Source organism: Ranitomeya variabilis, chromosome 8 (assembly GCF_051348905.1).
Source record: "Ranitomeya variabilis isolate aRanVar5 chromosome 8, aRanVar5.hap1, whole genome shotgun sequence".
Classification (NCBI taxonomy): domain Eukaryota; kingdom Metazoa; phylum Chordata; class Amphibia; order Anura; family Dendrobatidae; genus Ranitomeya; species Ranitomeya variabilis.
The window spans coordinates 214,586,185-214,608,200 of NC_135239.1; the positions used below are offsets into that span (position 1 = coordinate 214,586,185).

Genomic DNA, 22,016 nt, shown 5'->3' on the forward strand with positions numbered 1-22,016 from the left:
ACACAGTGCCCCAATAACAGCACCACACAGTGCCCCAATAACAACAGCATACAGTGCCCCAATAACAGCAGCACACAGTGCCCCAATAACAGCAGCACAGTGCCCCAATAACAGCAGCACACAGTGCCCCAATAATAGCACCACATAGTGCCCCAATAACAGCACCACGTAGTGCCCCAATAACAGCACCACATAGTGCCCCAATAACAGCAGCACACAGTGCCCCAATAACAGCAGCACACAGTGCCCCAATAACAGCACCACATAGTGCCCCAATAACAGCACCACATAGTGCCCCGATAACAGCAGCACACAGTGCCCCGATAACAGCAGCACACAGTGCCCCAATAACAGCAGAACACAGTGCCCCAATAACAGCTCCACACAGTGCCCCAATAACAGCACCACATAGTGCCCCAATAACAGCACCACACAGTGCCCCAATAACAGCAGCACACAGTGCCCCAATAACAGCACCACACAGTGCCCCAATAACAGCACCACATAGTGCCCCAATAACAGCAGCACACAGTGCCCCAATAATAGCACCACACAGTGCCCGAATAACAGCACCACACAGTGCCCGAATAACAGCACCACACAGTGCCCCAATAACAGCACCACACAGTGCCCCAATAACAGCACCACACAGTGCCCCAATAACAGCTCCACACAGTGCCCCAATAACAGCACCACACAGTGCCCCAATAACAGCTCCACACAGTGCCCCAATATCAGCACCACACAGTGCCCCAATAACAGCAGAACACAGTGCCCCAATAACAGCAGCACACAGTGCCCCAATAACAGCACCACACAGTGCCCCAATAACAGCACCACACAGTGCCCCAATAACAGCACCACACAGTGCCCCAATAACAGCAGCACACAGTGCCCCAATATCAGCAGCACACAGTGCCCCAATAACAGCACCACACAGTGCCCCAATAACAGCACCACATAGTGCCCCAATAACAGCAGCATACAGTGCCCCAATAATAGCACCACACAGTGCCAGAATAACAGCACCACACAGTGCCCCAATAACAGCACCACACAGTGCCCCAATAACAGCAGCACACAGTGCCCCAATAACAGCACCACATAGTGCCCCAATAACAGCACCACATAGTGCCCCAATAACAGCAGCACACAGTGCCCCGATAACAGCAGCACACAGTGCCCCAATAACAGCAGCACACAGTGCCCCAATAACAGCTCCACACAGTGCCCCAATAACAGCACCACACAGTGCCCCAATAACAACAGCACACAGTGCCCCAATAACAGCAGACACAGTGCCCCAATAACAGCAGCACAGTGCCCCAATAACAGCAGCACACAGTGCCCCAATAACAGCACCACATAGTGCCCCAATAACAGCACCACGTAGTGCCCCAATAACAGCACCACATAGTGCCCCAATAACAGCAGCACACAGTGCCCCAATAACAGCAGCACACAGTGCCCCAATAACAGCACCACATAGTGCCCCAATAACAGCACCACATAGTGCCCCGATAACAGCAGCACACAGTGCCCCGATAACAGCAGCACACAGTGCCCCAATAACAGCAGAACACAGTGCCCCAATAACAGCTCCACACAGTGCCCCAATAACAGCACCACATAGTGCCCCAATAACAGCACCACACAGTGCCCCAATAACAGCAGCACACAGTGCCCCAATAACAGCACCACACAGTGCCCCAATAACAGCACCACATAGTGCCCCAATAACAGCAGCACACAGTGCCCCAATAATAGCACCACACAGTGCCCGAATAACAGCACCACACAGTGCCCCAATAACAGCACCACACAGTGCCCCAATAACAGCACCACACAGTGCCCCAATAACAGCTCCACACAGTGCCCCAATAACAGCACCACACAGTGCCCCAATAACAGCTCCACACAGTGCCCCAATATCAGCACCACACAGTGCCCCAATAACAGCAGAACACAGTGCCCCAATAACAGCAGCACACAGTGCCCCAATAACAGCACCACACAGTGCCCCAATAACAGCACCACACAGTGCCCCAATAACAGCACCACACAGTGCCCCAATAACAGCAGCACACAGTGCCCCAATATCAGCAGCACACAGTGCCCCAATAACAGCACCACACAGTGCCCCAATAACAGCACCACACAGTGCCCCAATAACAGCACCACATAGTGCCCCAATAACAGCAGCATACAGTGCCCCAATAATAGCACCACACAGTGCCAGAATAACAGCACCACACAGTGCCCCAATAACAGCAGCACACAATGCCCCAATAACAGCACCACATAGTGCCCCAATAACAGCAGCACACAGTGCCCCAATAACAGCACCACACAGTGCCCCAATAACAGCAGCACACAGTGCCCCAATAACAGCACCACATAGTGCCCCAATAACAGCACCACACAGTGCCCCAATAACAGCACCACATAGTGCCCCAATAACAGCAGCACACAGTGCCCCAATAACAGCACCACATAGTGCCCCAATAACAGCACCACACAGTGCCCCAATAACAGCACCACATAGTGCCCCAATAACAGCAGCACACAGTGCCCCAATAAAAGCAGCACACAGTGCCCCAATAACAGCACCACACAGTGTCGCAATAACAGCACCACACAGTGCCCCAATAACAGCAGCACACAGTGCCCCAATAACAGCAGCACACAGTGCCCCAATAACAGCAGCACACAGTGCCCCAATAACAGCAGCACACAGTGCCCCAATAGCAGCAGCACACAGTGCCCCAATAACAGCAGCACACAGTGCCCCAATAACAGCACCACACAGTGCCCCAATAGCAGCAGCACACAGTGCCCCAATAACAGCAGCACACAGTGCCCCAATATCAGCAGCACACAGTGCCCCAATAACAGCAGCACACAGTGCCCCAATATCAGCAGCACACAGTGCCCCGATATCAGCAGCACACAGTGCCCCGATAACGGCACCACACAGTGCCCCAATAACAGCAGCACACAGTGCCCCAATAACGGCACCACACAGTGCCCCAATAACAGCAGCACACAGTGCCCCAATATCAGCACCACACAGTGCCCCAATAACAGCACCACACAGTGCCCCAATAACAGCACCACACAGTGCCCCAATAACAGCAGCACACAGTGCCCCAATAACAGCACCACATAGTGCCCCAATAACAGCACCACATAGTGCCCCAATAACAGCAGCACACAGTGCCCCAATAACAGCAGCACAGTGCCCCAATAACAGCAGCACACAGTGCCCCAATATCAGCACCACACAGTGCCCCAATAACAGCACCACACAGTGCCCCAATAACAGCACCACATAGTGCCCCAATAACAGCACCACATAGTGCCCCAATAACAGCACCACATAGTGCCCCAATAACAGCAGCACACAGTGCCCCGATAACAGCAGCACACAGTGCCCCAATAACAGCAGCACACAGTGCCCCAATAATAGCACCACATAGTGCCCCAATAACAGCAGCACACAGTGCCCCAATAACAGCAGCACACAGTGCCCCAATAATAGCACCACACAGTGCCCCAATAACAGCAGCACAGTGCCCCAATAACAGCAGCACACAGTGCCCCAATAACAGCACCACATAGTGCCCCAATAACAGCACCACATAGTGCCCCAATAACAGCACCACATAGTGCCCCAATAACAGCAGCACACAGTGCCCCAATAACAGCAGCACACAGTGCCCCAATAACAGCAGAACACAGTGCCCCAATAACAGCTCCACACAGTGCCCCAATAACAGCAGCACACAGTGTCCCAATAACAGCTCCACATAGTGCCCCAATAACAGCACCACACAGTGCCCCAATAACAGCAGCACACAGTGCTCCAATAAAAGCTCCACACAGTGCCCCAATAACAGCAGCACACAGTGCCCCAATAACAGCAGCACACAGTGCCCCAGTGTCTCTCGCCCATGTTACCTTCGCAGGTGGCGCCGTCGTCTCCCAGCTTGTAGCCCTCCTTGCAGTAACACTGGTAGGAGCCGTAGATGTTGGTGCACTCCTGGTTACACGGGTTCTGCTCACACTCATTTACATCTGCAGATAAACAATCACAGGTCTGGTGCACAATCATCCTGAATAGACCGCGCTCCATGGGTGGTCCTGAGTCTACAGACTGCCTATGGCCCCTGAGCTTGGGTTCATGAACAGAATGACAGGACTGCAGTGTAGACTGACACACAGTGAATGGCAGTGCAGTTTTACCTTCACAATGTTTCCCGTCCTGCCCCAGGCGGAAGCCGGCGAAGCAGGAGCAGCGGTAAGAGCCCACCGTATTCTCACACGTGTGGTGACACATTCTCCCCGGATACACCCAGCACTCATTGACGTCTGAAAAGATGGGACAGGAGACGCTGAAGACACAAGTGTTGGAGATTATACGAGACTATAATAATATTCTGCATATTACGCACCGAGACATCTCCGCCGGAACGTGTCAAAGCGATACCCGGCCTTACAGTCACAGCGATACGACCCAGCGACATTGTGGCAGGCCTGTTCAGCCGAGCAGTTGTGTGCCCCCCCGGCACATTCATCAATGTCTGCAATGAAGGGACATAATGTGACATCGAAGTCTACCGGGCACCTGGGGGGCCACATCTGATCAGCTCGGATACTGGCGGACCAGGCACCAGGGACCCCTGTACTACGAGCCATGTGCATCCAATAGCTCCATCTGTTCTGCAGGTGGATGTGGCCCCTGAACTCAGGGCCCTTGTTTAGCTGCACAGGTTGCACCAATGATATGACTGCCCTGCGCTCAGAGAGACTGGACCCCCAGGAGCTCTTCAGGGGGGGCTTCATGTCCAGACACTTTACAAAGGACTGAAAGGGTTAGGGTTAAGCACCACACAAACCCTAACCCTAACCCCAATGGTATGAAAATGGGTCTAATAATTACACCTGCACTGATACATTGTAACAAATGATCAGTACAGAAGAAAGATGTGTTCTGCCGATTGTCTACTAAATGCGAATGTCACAAGCCCTCAGCTGGAAAGAATATGTCTATTCAATGACAGCAAGGTTGAGCTTCCAGTAATAGGAGAGGGGGGATTGTGGAGCGCTGGTGCCTGCCGGGGGCTGTGGGGGCTGAGGGGCCGCTGGCACAGGGTCTACCCTGGGGCCCAGGACTAGAGGAGGACTCGATGGCTGGCTTAGTACTGTACGACCCTCCTCACCAATGCACGTGGTCCCGTTCTGGTTGGCCTTGTACCCTCGGTTGCAGTTCAGGTGTTTCCGCTGGCACACGTACGACCCCAGGGTGTTAATACAGGTGAATCCTTGTTTGCAGGCGGCCGGGCTGGACGAGCATTCGTTAATGTCTGAAAGAATAGGAAAGTCAGTCCAGGATTCACAAGACACCAGTGACAGCTCTGGCCGGGGCCCCACAGGGCCACACACAGGAGAGGGGCCCAGAGCAAAGCCCAACGGGGGGCACACTATTTCTAGAGGTCTCTTAATTTTCTCAAACCCCTGTCCCAAATATTTCCAGGGCAGGAAATCATCTACAGTGATACATTGTAACAAAATATTATACACGTCATTATTATTATTTACTCTGATACATTGTGACAACCACCAGCTGCGATGGCAGAGCTAGATCTATAACATATGAGTGTGCGCAATGAATATCTCCCCGACAGCAAGCAGAGATCTTTAGGTTACGATCCCACAATGAATATCTCCCCCGACAGCAAGCAGAGATCTTTAGGTTACGATCCCACAATGAATATCTCCCCCGACAGCAAGCAGAGATCTTTAGGCTACGATCCCACAATGAATATCTCCCCCGACAGCAAGCAGAGATCTTTAGGCTACGATCTCACAATGAATATCTCCCCAGACAGCAAGCAGAGATCTTTAGGCTACGATCCCACAATGAATATCTCCCCCGACAGCAAGCAGAGATCTTTAGGCCACGATCCCACAATGAATATCTCCCCCGACAGCAAGCAGAGATCTTTAGGTTACGATCCCACAATGAATATCTCTCCCGACAGCAAGCAGAGATCTTTAGGCTACGATCTCACAATGAATATCTCCCCAGACAGCAAGCAGAGATCTTTAGGCTACGATCCCACAATGAATATCTCCCCCGACAGCAAGCAGAGATCTTTAGGCCACGATCCCACAATGAATATCTCCCCCGACAGCAAGCAGAGATCTTTAGGCCACGATCCCACAATGAATATCTCTCCCGACAGCAAGCAGAGATCTTTAGGCTATGATCCCACAATGAATATCTCCCCCGACAGCAAGCAGAGATCTTTAGGCCACGATCCCACAATGAATATCTCTCCTGTCAGCAAGCAGAGATCTTTAGGTTACGATCCCACAATGAATATCTCTCCTGTCAGCAAGCAGAGATCTTTAGGTTACAATCCCACAATGAATATCTCTCCTGTCAGCAAGCAGAGATCTTTAGGCTACGATCCCACAATGAATATCTCCCCCGACAGCAAGCAGAGATCTTTAGGCTACGATCTCACAATGAATATCTCCCCAGACAGCAAGCAGAGATCTTTAGGCTACGATCCCACAATGAATATCTCCCCCGACAGCAAGCAGAGATCTTTAGGCCACGATCCCACAATGAATATCTCCCCCGACAGCAAGCAGAGATCTTTAGGTTACGATCCCACAATGAATATCTCTCCCGACAGCAAGCAGAGATCTTTAGGCTACGATCTCACAATGAATATCTCCCCAGACAGCAAGCAGAGATCTTTAGGCTACGATCCCACAATGAATATCTCCCCCGACAGCAAGCAGAGATCTTTAGGCCACGATCCCACAATGAATATCTCCCCCGACAGCAAGCAGAGATCTTTAGGCCACGATCCCACAATGAATATCTCTCCCAGACAGCAAGCAGAGATCTTTAGGCTATGATCCCACAATGAATATCTCTCCCGACAGCAAGCAGAGATCTTTAGGCTATGATCCCACAATGAATATCTCCCCCGACAGCAAGCAGAGATCTTTAGGCCACGATCCCACAATGAATATCTCTCCTGTCAGCAAGCAGAGATCTTTAGGTTACGATCCCACAATGAATATCTCTCCTGTCAGCAAGCAGAGATCTTTAGGTTACAATCCCACAATGAATATCTCTCCTGTCAGCAAGCAGAGATCTTTAGGCTACAATCCCACAATGAATATCTCCCCCGACAGCAAGCAGAGATCTTTAGGCCACGATCCCACAATGAATATCTCTCCTGTCAGCAAGCAGAGATCTTTAGGCTACAATCCCACAATGAATATCTCCCAGACAGCAAGCAGAGATCTTTAGGCTACAATCCCACAATGAATATCTCTCCTGTCAGCAAGCAGAGATCTTTAGGCTACGATCCCACAATGAATATCTTCCCCGACAGCAAGCAGAGATCTTTAGGCTACAATCCCACAATGAATATCTCTCCTGTCAGCAAGCAGAGATCTTTAGGCTACAATCCCACAATGAATATCTCCCAGACAGCAAGCAGAGATCTTTAGGCTACGATCCCACAATGAATATCTCTCCTGTCAGCAAGCAGAGATCTTTAGGCTACAATCCCACAATGAATATCTCCCAGACAGCAAGCAGAGATCTTTAGGCCACGATCCCACAATGAATATCTCTCCTGTCAGCAAGCAGAGATCTTTAGGTTACGATCCCACAATGAATATCTCCCCCGACAGCAAGCAGAGATCTTTAGGCTACGATCCCACAATGAATATCTCCCCCGACAGCAAGCAGAGATCTTTAGGCTACGATCCCACAATGAATATCTCTCCTAGACAGCAAGCAGAGATCTTTAGGCTACAATCCCACAATGAATATCTCTCCTGTCAGCAAGCAGAGATCTTTAGGCTACGATCCCACAATGAATATATCCCCCGACAGCAAGCAGAGATCCCACAATTAATTCTTGGTGATTTTTTTAGGTTGCGTATTTTAGTTAATGGAGGCAGAAAATCTGCACCATGAAGGACCCTCCTGGCCTCACCGTGGGAACATAGTCCTACTCCACAGCTCTTCAGGATGAAGCTTTGTTCACAGCCTGATGTTCTGATAACTTTTATTAACCCTTCGCAGTATTTCAATGGTAAATTCTCACCTTGACATACTCCGTCATCCAGGGTGAACCCGCTGTCACACGTCATGTCCACGGCGCATACAAACGACCCCGCCGTGTTCACGCAGCGCTCGCCTCTGCCACAGGTGTGCGTATTCAGGCTGCACTCATCGACATCTGCACCCGGGGATGACAAGATTGGGGGATTTAGATACAATGTCTTTCCTGATTGTTGCACTTTTGACATTTTGTGAGCGGTGGGGACTGAGGCGAGAACTTCATTTTGCTACAAACATTTGCTGTAGAATATGGCACAGAAATTCCTCTGCAGGTTTATGTGTCTCCATGGTAACAGAATTGTATCTAATCCTTACACTTGTTTTCTTAATAACCTAAAGACAGTAGAAGAAAGAAAGTGACCAGTGACTGCAGGAACAAACACAAGGATTGCTGTAGTCCGTTACCATGGAAATACATCACTCTGCATGGGAGCTGTAGACACACAATGTTAGATTATTATCATAATTATGTGCAAACTTACTTCTTTTAACTATTTTAATACACGTATATCATTGGGGGGTGTTGGATACTTGCCTTTTTTAGGTTCTGGTGTTGGTTCGGATTTGGCCAGAAGTTTGATTTCTGGAGGAAGTAACTGCTCTTCTCCATTGCAGCACAGCATCATCATGTGGTTACAGGGGTAGCCCAGGTTCAGGTTGGACTCACAGGAATCTCCTTCCTTCTGGATCTTCAGTCCCAGCGAACAACAGTCACAGCAAAGCTACAATGTAACAAGGAGGGAAGGACAAAGGAACATTAACGCGGATCCCTGGAGAAGGGGAACTAACGGTTCAAGTCCCTGCTCCTGGGGGGATTGTGGTGTCCTAAAAGCTGTAGAGGAAACTTAGATTTCTGGAGGATGAGGCAGAACCCAGGGGAGCGCAGGATGATGGTTCCTGTCTCCATGTGCTGCAGTGTCACTGATGGCCACCAGGCAGCGCTGCACTATATCATAGCATGTCCTCCTGTGATCATTAGATTTATCTATGGAGCCGCTTGTATCAATGTTACAACATGATCTTCATTAGGCCGAGTGCTCCTGTGTTCTGTACAAGAAAGCAACAGACATCTCTGCTTGACATCGGAAGAGCAAAACGATCGTCAGTCCAAAATCAGACCTACCCGATACCAGGTACGGACTGGGGCTGAAATTCAGTCCTGGCATTTGACATCACACAGGCCCAAGTTGTCCCCGTCCCCATGAACCAGATGGAATATATCACTAATATTACTCTGCATGGAGGAAAGGAAGATTTTCGACAAGATCAATATTTCTAATGATCCCCATGGCTGCTGGGGTAAGTGACAGAGTCAGCGACATTGTGCTCCATCACTACTCTTATAACAGTATGGGGGTCCTGAGAACACAGATTCTGCTAATAACATAGCAGACAAGGCGGCCCATGACCAGACAGGCCCTGCCCGATACACATCTCCCCCAATGATCAGCTGTCCGACGCCTCCATACACACTACACTGTAACTCACCTTGAAGTGCGACCTTTCACAGAGATCGTTCTCTGGATGAAGACAGACTCCATGTTCTTTGGCGGCAATCATCCCAGAAATACAAGAGTTATCCTTAATGTAAGAAATACAGCATTGCCGCTCCGCCAGCCTGCAAATGTGAGAGATTAACTACTTAAGATATGAAACCACAATAATACTGCCCCTATGTACAAGAATATAACTACTATAATACTGCCCCTATGTACAAGAATATAACTACTATAATACTGCTCCCTATGTACAAGAATATAACTACTATAATACTGCCCCTATGTACAAGAATATAACTACTATAATACTGCTCCTATGCACAAGAATATAACTACTATAATACTGCTCCTATGTACAAGAATATAACTACTATAATACTGCCCCTATGTACAAGAATATAACTACTATAATACTGCCCCTATGTACAAGAATATAACTACTATAATACTGCCCCTATGTACAAGAATATAACTACTATAATACTGCTCCTATGCACAAGAATATAACTACTATAATACTGCCCCTATGTACAAGAATATAACTACTATAATACTGCCCCTATGTACAAGAATATAACTACTATAATACTGCTCCCTATGTACAAGAATATAACTACTATAATACTGCCCCTATGTACAAGAATATAACTACTATAATACTGCCCCTATGTACAAGAATATAACTGCTATAATACTGCCTCCTACGTACAAGAATATATCTACTACAATACTGCTCCTATGTACAAGAATATAACTACTATAATACTGCTCCTATGTACAAGAATATAACTACTATAATACTGCCCCTATGTAAAAGAATATAACTACTATAATACTGCCCCTATGTACAAGAATATAACTACTATAATACTGCCCCCTATGTACAAGAATATAACTACTATAATACTGCCCCTATGTACAAGAATATAACTACTATAATACTGCCCCTATGTACAAGAATATAACTACTATAATACTGCTCCTATATACAAGAATATAACTACTATAATACTGCTACGATGTACAAGAATATAACTACTATAATACTTCTCCTATGTACAAGAATATAACTACTATAATACTGCCTCCTATGTACAATAATATAACTACTATAATACTGCTCCTATGTACAAGAATATAACTACTATAATACTGCCCCTATGTACAAGAATATAAATACTATAATACTGCCTCAAAGTACAAGAATATAATTACTATAATACTGTCCCCTATGTACAAGAATATAACTACTATAATACTGCTCCTATGTACAAGAATATAACTACTATAATACTGCCCCTATGTACAAGAATATAACTACTATAATACTACTCCTATGTACAAGAATATAACTACTATAATACTGCTCCTATGTACAAGAATATAACTACTATAATACTGCTCCTATGTACAAGAATATAACTACTATAATACTGCTCTTATGTACAAGAATATAACTACTATAATACTGCTCCTATGTACAAGAATATAACTACTATAATACTGCCTCTATGTACAAGAATATAACTACTATAATACTGCCCCTATGTACAAGAATATAACTGCTATAATACTGCTCCTATGTACAAGAATATAACTACTATAATACTGCCCCTATGTACAAGAATATAACTACTATAATACTGCCCCTATGTACAAGAATATAACTACTATAATACTGCCCCTATGTACAAGAATATAACTACTATAATACTGCTCCCTATGTACAAGAATATAACTACTATAATACTGCCCCCTGTGTACAAGAATATAACTACTATAATACTGCCCCTATGTACAAGAATATAACTACTATAATACTGCCCCTATGTACAAGAATATAACTACTATAATACTGCTCCTATGTACAAGAATATAACTACTATAATACTGCCCCTATGTACAAGAATATAACTACTATAATACTGCCCCTATGTACAAGAATATAACTACTATAATACTGCCCCTATGTACAAGAATATAACTACTATAATACTGCCCCTATGTACAAGAATATAACTACTATAATACTGCCCCTATGTACAAGAATATAACTACTATAATACTGCCCCTATGTGCAAGAATATAACTACTATAATACTGCTCCTATATACAAGAATATAACTACTATAATACTGCTCCTATGTACAAGAATATAACTACTATAATACTGCCTCCTATGTACAATAATATAACTACTACAATACTGCTCCTATGTACAAGAATATAACTACTATAATACTGCCCCTATGTACAAGAATATAACTACTATAATACTGCCTCAAAGTACAAGAATATAATTACTATAATACTGTCCCCTATGTACAAGAATATAACTACTATAATACTGCCCCTATGTACAAGAATATAACTACTATAATACTGCTCCTATGTACAAGAATATAACTACTATAATACTGCTCCTATGTACAAGAATATAACTACTATAATACTGCCCCTATTTATTTCCGCTCGTCCTTGTTCTGGCTCGTTATCAGGATTCCTTCATATTTGGTCACTTTTTCATTATGTAGATGAGACTTCTTGGCTTTGTTTCCGGACGTTCTCTGTTACAATGTGTCACTGTTTGGCAGTTCTTGTATTTCATGCTGTAATGTTATTAACATCCAAGGGGAAAACGTGATTGAGAATATCCCAGGGATTTGTTCATTCATGAAATCTGGCGGATCTGATATCTGGACACCTGCGGACGGTCGTTGTCTACGGCTCAGGAGTCGCTGAAGTAACAATTTCTTTACGGCACTACTGGATGAAGCTTTGGGATCTACTGCTGGACAGATGTGGAAGGAGACACTATTCCCTGTAGCTCCTCTTGTGTCCCAGGAGTCTGGAGTCAGGCGCCCCCTATCTGCCTGCTCAGGTCACTGCCGGAGATCAGGGGCCACTTCTATCAGAACTATTCCCAGTGATTAGTATTTTATTGATTTCTCTGATAACTCCGCTCTTCTTTGTTGCATTCTATGAAATCTATGCAGAGTGGCGCGTCCCTATGATAACTCTTCCTTACTTCTCTGCATTTTCCACATTGGCCCCTCCAGTGAGGGGCCCCATACAACCACCATGGAAACGAAGCCTGGGAGTGCAGCTGTTTTTACCATCTCAGCTCCCAGCCAGATGCTGCAGAAACCCCCATAGCAGCTGAGCGGTCGCTGCCGGAGAGCGTGAGACCACCGCAGTCCTCAGCCAATGGCGCAGATTCAGACAGGACGATATTATTCAGTCGCCGTCTTAGAACAGTTTTCAGTAATGCTAGAATTTGGTCGTGTTTGTTCACTTCTCATAAAGTTCTGTGTTTTTACAGGTTTAACCACCTGGGCCAGTAGGACCCCCCATCATGGCTACTTTATAAAGGGCCGGTGTCCAACAAAATGTCATCTTTGTACAGTGAAAAGTTCTACAACTTTCTATAAGTCTCAGTGCACCAGCGAATAACCACTTTGGATATCTCTTCTCGCTGTCACCAGATTCTTTTTACCACTGCCAGTTAAAGGGGTGTTCTCATGGCTATATGGGGGCCCCATCTTTAGCAGCCCCTACAGAACTACTGTCTCTATATGGCTACATTGTATCGTGTGGGGCAGTGTGTCCCTTTAGGGCACGGAGCTGCAGATGGTGGATTCCCCCTGTAGATCTCAGCTCAGGATCCACCGCAGCTCTCACATCTGGGTTTAATCCCAGTGACGAAACATTGGAGCAGACGTCGCCGCCCTTAATGTGAAATTCTATACTGACAACATACTATGTAAAGTGCCCACAGACACAAAGGGTCAATATAAGAATTAGTATTCATCCTCCTCTATAACTACAGAACCTTAAAGACGCCGGATTATCAGACATTCCGGATAATCAAATGGAAGGGACTCCTTTAAAGAATGCAAAATCCAATGCCAACTTAAAGTCTGTCCCTATAAGCCCTGGACCGTCAGATGCCGGGTTAATGGAAGCTTACAGTACAGTTTGGTCTTTCATGTCTGACATGATTCTGTATACAAGGGAACGTGGCCTCGATTCTTCACGAAATAAAACGTGAAAGGCGCTGTTGTCAGATTAGAAGTGTCTTAAAAAATTGAGTCCTGTGTCTTTAAGTGGGAGGAGCTGTGACATAATGGGCGGAGCTAACTAAAACCGTCATAGTTCATAGGTGTCAGTGGACACAATGTTGTCATTTTTCATCAGTCTTTCCATCTGTTCTCCAGGTGCTGAATATCTGCAGAGGTCCGTGTAGATGGAACGCCCACTAGGACCGTGGGATACTTGGTACTGGGTCGGCACAGTTCTTAAAGGGGAAGTCACGGCGGCAGTGACCCGGTCCGTGGCCCTGGGCGTCCAGTTAAAGGGATGAATGGAAGTGGAAATAAAGTCTAATGTAGTAATGTTCATGACGCCACCTGTGGTACTCGGCCAGGGATGGCCAACGATGCTTAACCCTTAAGCCCCGAGGGTGGTTTGCACGTTAATGACCGGGCCAATTTTTACAATTCTGACCACTGTCCCTTTATGAGGTTATAACTCTGGAACGCTTCAACAGATCTTAGCGATTCTGACATTGTTTTCTCGAGACATATTGTACTTCATGATAGTGGTAAAATTTCTTCGATATAACTTGCGTTTATTTGTGAAAAAAAACGGAAATTTGGCGAAAATTTTGAAAATTTCGCAATTTTCCAACTTTGAATTTTTATGCCCTTAAATCACAGAGATATGTCATGCAAAATACTTAATAAATAACATTTCCCACATGTGTACTTTACGTCAGCACAATTTTGGAACCAAAATTTTTTTTTGTTAGGGAGTTATAAGGGTTAAAAGTTGACCAGAAATTTCTCATTTTTACAACACCATTTTTTTTTAGGGACCACATCACATTTGAAGTCATTTTGAGGGGTCTATATGATAGAAAATACCCAAGTGTGACACCATTCTAAAAACTGTACCCCTCAAGGTGCTCAAAACCACATTCAAGAAGTTTATTAACCCTTCAGGTGTTTCACAGGAATTTTTGGAATGTTTAAATAAAAATGAACATTTAACTTTTTTTCACACAAAATTTATTTCAGCTCCAATTTGTTTTATTTTACCAAGGGTAACAGGAGAAAATGGACCCCAAAAGTTGTTGTACAATTTGTCCTGAGTACGCTGATACCCCATATGTGGGGGTAAACCACTGTTTGGGCGCATGGCAAAGCTCGGAAGGGAAGGAGCGTGATTTGACTTTTCAATGCAAAATTGACTGGAATTGAGATGGGACGCCATGTTGCGTTTGGAGAGCCCCTGATGTGCCTAAACATTGAAACCCCCCACAAGTGACACCATTTTGGAAAGTAGACCCCTTAAGGAACTTATCTAGATGTGTGGTGAGCACTTTGACCCACCAAGTGCTTCACAGAAGTTTATAATGCAGAGCCGTAAAAATAAAAAATCATATTTTTTCACAAAAATGATATTTTCGCCCCCAGTTTTTTATTTTCCCAAGGGTAAGAGAAGAAATTGGACCCCAAAAATTGTTGTGCAATTTGTCCTGAGTACGCTGATACCCCATATGTGGGGGTAAACGACTGCTTGGGCACATGGCAGAGCTCGGAAGGGAAGGAGCGCCGTTTGACTTTTCAATGCAAAATTGACTGGAATTGAGATGGGACACCATCTCACGTTTGGAGAGCCCCTGATGTGCCTAAACATTAAAACCCCCCACAAGTGACACCATGTGTTTTGAGAGCTTTGAACCCCCAAGTGTTTCACTACAGTTTATAACGCAGAGCCGTGAAAATATATATTTTTTTTTCACAAAAATGATTTTTTAGCCCCCAGTTTTGTATTTTCACAAGGGTAACAGGATAAATTGGACCCCAATAGTTGTTGTCCAATTTGTCCTGAGTACGCTGATACCACATATGTGGGGGGGAACCACTGTTTGGGCGCATGGCAGAGCTCGGAAGGGAAGGAGTGCCATTTGGAATGCAGACTTAGATGGATTGGTCTGCAGGCGTCACGTTGCATTTGCAGAGCCCCTGATGTACCCAAACAGTAGAAACCCCCCACAAGTGACCCCATATTGGAAACTAGACCCCCCAAGGAACTTATCTAGATGTGTTGTGAGAACTTTGAACCCCCAAGTGTTTCACTACAGTTTATAATGCAGAGCCGTGAAAATAAAAAATATTTTTTTCCCACAAATTTTTATTTTCCCAAGGATAACAATAGAACTTGGACACCAAAAGTTGTTGTCCAATTTGTCCTGAGTACGCTGATACCCCATATGTTGGGGTAAACCCCTGTTTGGGCGCACGGGAGAGCTTGGAAGGGAAGGAGCACTGTTTTAATTTTTCAACGCAGAATAGGCTGGAATTGAGATCGGACGCCATGTCGCGTTTGGAGAGCCCCTGATGTGCCTAAACAGTGGAAACCACCCAATTATAACTGAAACCCTAATCCAAACACACCCCTTACCCTAATCCCAACGGTAACCCTAACCACACCCCTAACCCTGACACACCCCTAACTCTAATCCCAACCCTAATCCCAACCGTGAATGTAATCCAAACCCTTACCCTAACTTTAGCCCCAACCCTAACCCTAACTTTAGCCCCAACCCTGACCCTAACTTTAGCCCCAACCCTAACCCTAACTTTAGCTCCAACCCTAGCCCCAACCCTAGCCCTAACCCTAGCCCTAACCCTAGCCCTATCCCTAACTTTAGCGCCAACCCTAGCCCCAACCCTAACCCTAGTCCTAACCCAAACCCTAGCCCTAACCCTAACCCTAGCCCTAACCCTAACCCTAGCCCTAACCCTAATGGGAAAATGGAAATAAATACATTTTTTTAATTTATTATTTTTCCCTAGCTAAGGGGGTGATGAAGGGGGGTTTGATTTAATTTTATAACTTTTTTTATAGCAGATTTTTATGATTGGCAGCTGTCACACTAAAAGACGCTTTTTATAGCAAAAAAGTTTTTGCGTCTCCACATTTTGAGACCTATAATTTTTCCATATTTTGGTCCACAGAGTCATGTGAGGTCTTGTTTTTTGCGGGACAAGTTGACGTTTTTATTGGTAACACTTTCGGACACGTGACAGTTTTTGATCGCTTTTTATTCCGATTTTTATGAGGCAGAATGACCAAAAACCAGCTATTCATGAATTTCTTTTGGGGGAGGCGTTTATACCGTTCCACGTTTGGTAAAACTGATAAAGCAGTGTTATTCTTCGGGTCAGTACGATTACAGCGATACCTCATTTATATCTTTTTTTATGTTTTGGCGCTTTTATACGATAAAAGCTATTTTATAGAAAAAATAATTATTTTGGCATCGCTTTATTATGAGGACTATAACTTTTTTATTTTTTTGCTTACGATGCTGTATGGCAGCTCGTTTTTTGCGGGACAAGATGACATTTTCAGCGGTACCATGGTTATTTATATACATCTTTTTGATCGCGTGTTATTCTACTTTTTGTTCGTGGTATGATAACAAAGCGTTGTTTTTTGCCTCGTTTTTTTTTTTTTTTTCTTACGGTGTTCACTGAAGGGGTTAACTAGTGGGACAGTTTTATAGATCGGGTCGTTACGGACGTGGCGATACTAAATATGTGTACTTTTATTGTTTTTTTTTTTATTTAGCTAAAGAAATGTATTTATGGGAATAATATTTTTTTTTCTTTATTTAGGAACTATAGTGAACTAGGAGGCTCAGGACGGACAGTGCTATACTGAACTAGGAGGCTCAGGATGGACAGCGCTATAGTGAACTAGGAGGCTCAGGATGGACAGTGCTATACTGAACTAGGAGGCTCAGGAAGGACAGCGCTATAGTGAACTAGGAGCTCAGGATGGACAGCGCTATAGTGAACTAGGTGGCTCAGGATGGACAGCGCCATAGTGAACGGGGGCTCAGGATGGACAGCTCTATACTGAATCAGATGGCTCAGGATGGACAGTGCTATACTGAATCAGGAGGCCCAGGGTGGACAGCGCCATAGTGAACGAGGGGGCTCAGGATGGACAGCTCTATACTGAATCAGGTGGCTCAGGATGGACAGTGCTATACTGAATCAGTTGGCTCAGGATGGACAGCGCCATAGTGAACTAGGGGGCTCAGGATGGACAGCTCTATACTGAATCAGGTGGCTCAGGATGGACAGTGCTATACTGACTAAAAAGGCTCAGGATGGACAGCACTATAGTGAACTAGGAGGCCCAGGACGGACAGCGCTATAGTGAACTAGGAGGCTCAGGATGGACAGCGCTATAGTGAACTAGGAGGCTCATGATGGACAGTGCTATACTGAACTAGGAGGCTCAGGATGGACAGCGCTATAGTGAACGAGGAGGCTCAGGACGGACAGTGCTATACTGAACTAGGAGGCTCAGGATGGACAGCGCTATAGTGAACTAGGGGGCTCAGGATGGACAGTGCTATACTGAACTAGGAGGCTCAGGATGGACAGCGCTATAGTGAACTAGGAGGCCCAGGATGGACAGCGCTATAGTGAACTAGGAGGCTCAGGATGGACAGTGCTATACTGAACTAGGAGGCTCAGGATGGAGAGCGCTATAGTGAACGAGGAGGCTCAGGACGGACAGTGCTATACTGAACTAGGAGGCTCAGGATGGACAGCGCTATAGTGAACTAGGGGGCTCAGGATGGACAGTGCTATACTGAACTAGGAGGCTCAGGAAGGACAGCGCTATAGTGAACTAGGAGACTCAGGATGGACAGCGCTATAGTGAACTAGGGGGCTCAGGATGGACAGCTCTATACTGAATCAGGTGGCTCAGGATGGACAGTGCTATACTGAATAAAGAGGCTCAGGATGGACAGCGCTATAGTGAACTAGGAGGCTCAGGATGGACAGCGCTATAGTGAACTAGGAGGCTCAGGATGGACAGTGCTATACTGAACTAGGAGGCTCAGGATGGACAGCGCTATAGTGAAGAGGAGGCTCAGGACGGACAGTGCTATACTGAACTAGGAGGCTCAGGATGGACAGCGCTATAGTGAACTAGGGGGCTCAGGATGGACAGTGCTATACTGAACTAGGAGGCTCAGGAAGGACAGCGCTATAGTGAACTAGGAGACTCAGGATGGACAGCGCTATAGTGAACTAGGAGGCTCAGGATGGACAGCGCTATAGTGAACTAGGAGGCTCAGGATGGACAGCGCCATAGTGAACTAGGGGGCTCAGGATGGACAGCTCTATACTGAATCAGATGGCTCAGGATGGACAGTGCTATACTGAATCAGGAGGCCCAGGGTGGACAGCGCCATAGTGAACGAGGGGGCTCAGGATGGGCAGCTCTATACTGAATCAGGTGGCTCAGGATGGACAATGCTATACTGAACTAGGAGGCTCAAGATGGACAGCGCTATACTGAATCAGTTGGCTCAGGATGGACAGCGCCATAGTGAACTAGGGGGCTCAGGATGGACAGCTCTATACTGAATCAGGTGGCTCAGGATGGACAGTGCTATACTGAATAAAGAGGCTCAGGATGGACAGCACTATAGTGAACTAGGAGGCCCAGGACGGACAGAGCTATACTGAACTAGGAGGCTCAGGATGGACAGCGCTATAGTGAACTAGGAGGCTCAGGATGGACAGCGCTATAGTGAACTAGGAGGCTCAGGATGGACAGTGCTATACTGAACTAGGAGGCTCAGGATGGACAGCGCTATAGTGAACTAGGAGGCTCAGGATGGACAGTGCTATACTGAACTAGGAGGCTCAGGACGGACAGTGCTATACTGAACTAGGAGGCTCAGGATGGACAGCGCTATAGTGAACTAGGAGGCTCAGGATGGACCGTGCTATACTGAACTAGGAGGCTCAGGACGGACAGTGCTATACTGAACTAGGAGGCTCAGGATGGACAGCGCTATAGTGAACTAGGAGGCTCAGGATGGACAGCGCTATAGTGAACTAGGAGGCTCAGGATGGACAGTGCTATACTGAACTAGGAGGCTCAGGATGGACAGTGCTATAGTGAACTAGGAGGCTCAGGATGGACAGTGCTATACTGAACTAGGAGGCTCAGGACGGACAGTGCTATACTGAACTAGGAGGCTCAGGATGGACAGCGCTATAGTGAACTAGGAGGCTCAGGATGGACCGTGCTATACTGAACTAGGAGGCTCAGGACGGACAGTGCTATACTGAACTAGGAGGCTCAGGATGGACAGCGCTATAGTGAACTAGGAGGCTCAGGATGGACAGCGCCATAGTGAACTAGGGGGCTCAGGATGGACAGTGCTATACTGAACTAGGAGGCTCAGGATGGACAGCTCTATACTGAATCAGATGGCTCAGGATGGACAGTGCTATACTGAATCAGGCGGCCCAGGATGGACAGCGCTAGAGTGAACTAGGAGGCTCAGGATGGACAGCGCCATAGTGAACTAGGGGGCTCAGGATGGACAGCTCTATACTGAATCAGATGGCTCAGGATGGACAGTGCTATACTGAATCAGGCGGCCCAGGATGGACAGCGCTAGAGTGAACTAGGAGGCTCAGGATGGACAGCGCCATAGTGAACTAGAAGGGTCAGGATGGACACCTCTATACTAAATCAGGTGGCTCAGGATGTACAGTGCTATACTGAATCAGGTGGCCCAGGGTGGACAGTGCTATACTGAATCAGGAGGCTCAGGATGGACAGCGCTATAGTGAACTAGGAGGCTCAGGACGGACAGTGCTATACTGAATCAGGAGGCCCAGGGTGGACAGTGCTAGAGTGAACTAGGAGGCTCAGGATGGACGGCGCTATACTGAATTAGGAGGCTCAGGATGGACAGCGCTGGAGTGAACAAGGAGGCCCAGGGTGGACAGCGCCATAGTGAACTAGGAGGCTCAGGATGGACAGCTCTATACTGAATCAGGAGCCTCAGGATGAACAGTGCTGCAGTGAACCAGGATGAACAGAGCTAAACCAAATATTAAAGGACTACAAAACATGGGACTGTTCCTCCTGGGTTGGACCTCTGTAGCTTGAACTGAATGTTATCCTCATTTATGAAGCCTCAGAAGAATCTTGTAAGTGGATTTTATTTGTTTCTTGGAATTCTTATTCGGTTTTGGGTGTTTGTTTTTACGAGCAAAGAAATGAACAAATGTGAAACCCCCAATCTCCGGCCGAAGCTTCCAGCACTTTCTTTAATTTAATTTCCTGGTGCAGCGGTGAATGTCGTGTCGACATCTGTAACCAGCAGTTGTGTTCAATTACCGAGCGGCTCCGGTGGTTGGATCAGGCCCTCTGTGCTAGGAAAGGAAAATGTGCTGCCCCTAAAAGACTTCTTAGAGGGGATCTCCATGCAGAGCTGATATTCAGATTCCTGGTGAGGAAGAAAGACGCGATATCTCCAGAATTAACTCCATTCCTTAATTTAGGGCTGAAATGTATTCCCATCAATGACCGGAGGAGCACAGAGAGTCATGTGGGAGGAGCCTGTGGTGGATGCGCCCTCTGCTGGTAATGGGCTGTATTGCATGAGGATGGAATTCTGTCACTTTTATGTGTAAAATATTTAATCTATGGAACATCACAAAACATTTTCCACCTCCACAGAGAAGAATGTTCCACATCCTGATAACAGGTCTGATAAGAGGAGCAGGATTCCTGGCTGCTATAACCTGGGCGTTATCACCTACCTGCAGTCCTCGGAGACGCTCAGGGGCAGGTTCTCACATTCTCCATGGTCAATGGACCACTGCTGACCGGCCGCACAGCACGTCTCCACCAGATCCTTAGAGGATCCTGGAAAAGGGAAAGAAAAAGTCACTGAGAGCTGGAAATATCCATCATCATCATCATCATCATCATCGTCATCATCAGAGAAGGCTTTGTACAGTATTGGATGAGCTGCTCTTGTACAGGGGAACCTGGCGCATTGTCGTAATGTTGGAAAATAACTCGACCCAAAACCGAATCCATATTCTGTATCTATTCATCCTTCTACCTGTAACCTGATCCCCTGGCGGACACAGATGAGACCCCTGTGCAGAACAGTAAAGGGGCCCCTGGCAGTCCAATATCCCATCATAATGCACAATTCCACCTGCAGGAGGCAGCAGTGGCCCCTGACATCTTAGGTCCTTGTGCCGCTCCACAGGTTGCACCGATATGTCCGCCCCTGACCTGATCCATCACCTTATCTATTTCTATGACCCTTACAGAATCCCGCAAATAACCCTATTTATAACCCTATCAGCTTCCTTATCACGGCCTGTACCCACCTACAACCCATCTGTATCCCACTAATACAATATCCCTCCACAATACATTGTATTCAATATGACCCAATACAGATGTGGCCAAAAGTTATCAGATAGAGTGAAATG

At 46.3% G+C, this 22,016-nt stretch overlaps 1 protein-coding gene across 1 annotated transcript in view; it reads right to left on the minus strand.

Moving 5' to 3' along the window:
* FBLN2 (fibulin 2) overlaps positions 1-22,016 on the minus strand; it is a 51,684-nt gene that overhangs the window by 10,015 nt on the left and 19,653 nt on the right. The window contains exons 3-10 of the mRNA XM_077276931.1: positions 21,327-21,432; positions 9,650-9,779; positions 8,697-8,883; positions 8,145-8,279; positions 5,223-5,366; positions 4,455-4,583; positions 4,246-4,371; positions 3,961-4,077 (exon numbers count right to left, since the gene is read on the minus strand). Coding sequence (XP_077133046.1) covers positions 3,961-4,077; positions 4,246-4,371; positions 4,455-4,583; positions 5,223-5,366; positions 8,145-8,279; positions 8,697-8,883; positions 9,650-9,779; positions 21,327-21,432 — 1,074 coding nt within the window. The remainder of the gene's footprint in view (positions 1-3,960; positions 4,078-4,245; positions 4,372-4,454; positions 4,584-5,222; positions 5,367-8,144; positions 8,280-8,696; positions 8,884-9,649; positions 9,780-21,326; positions 21,433-22,016) is intronic.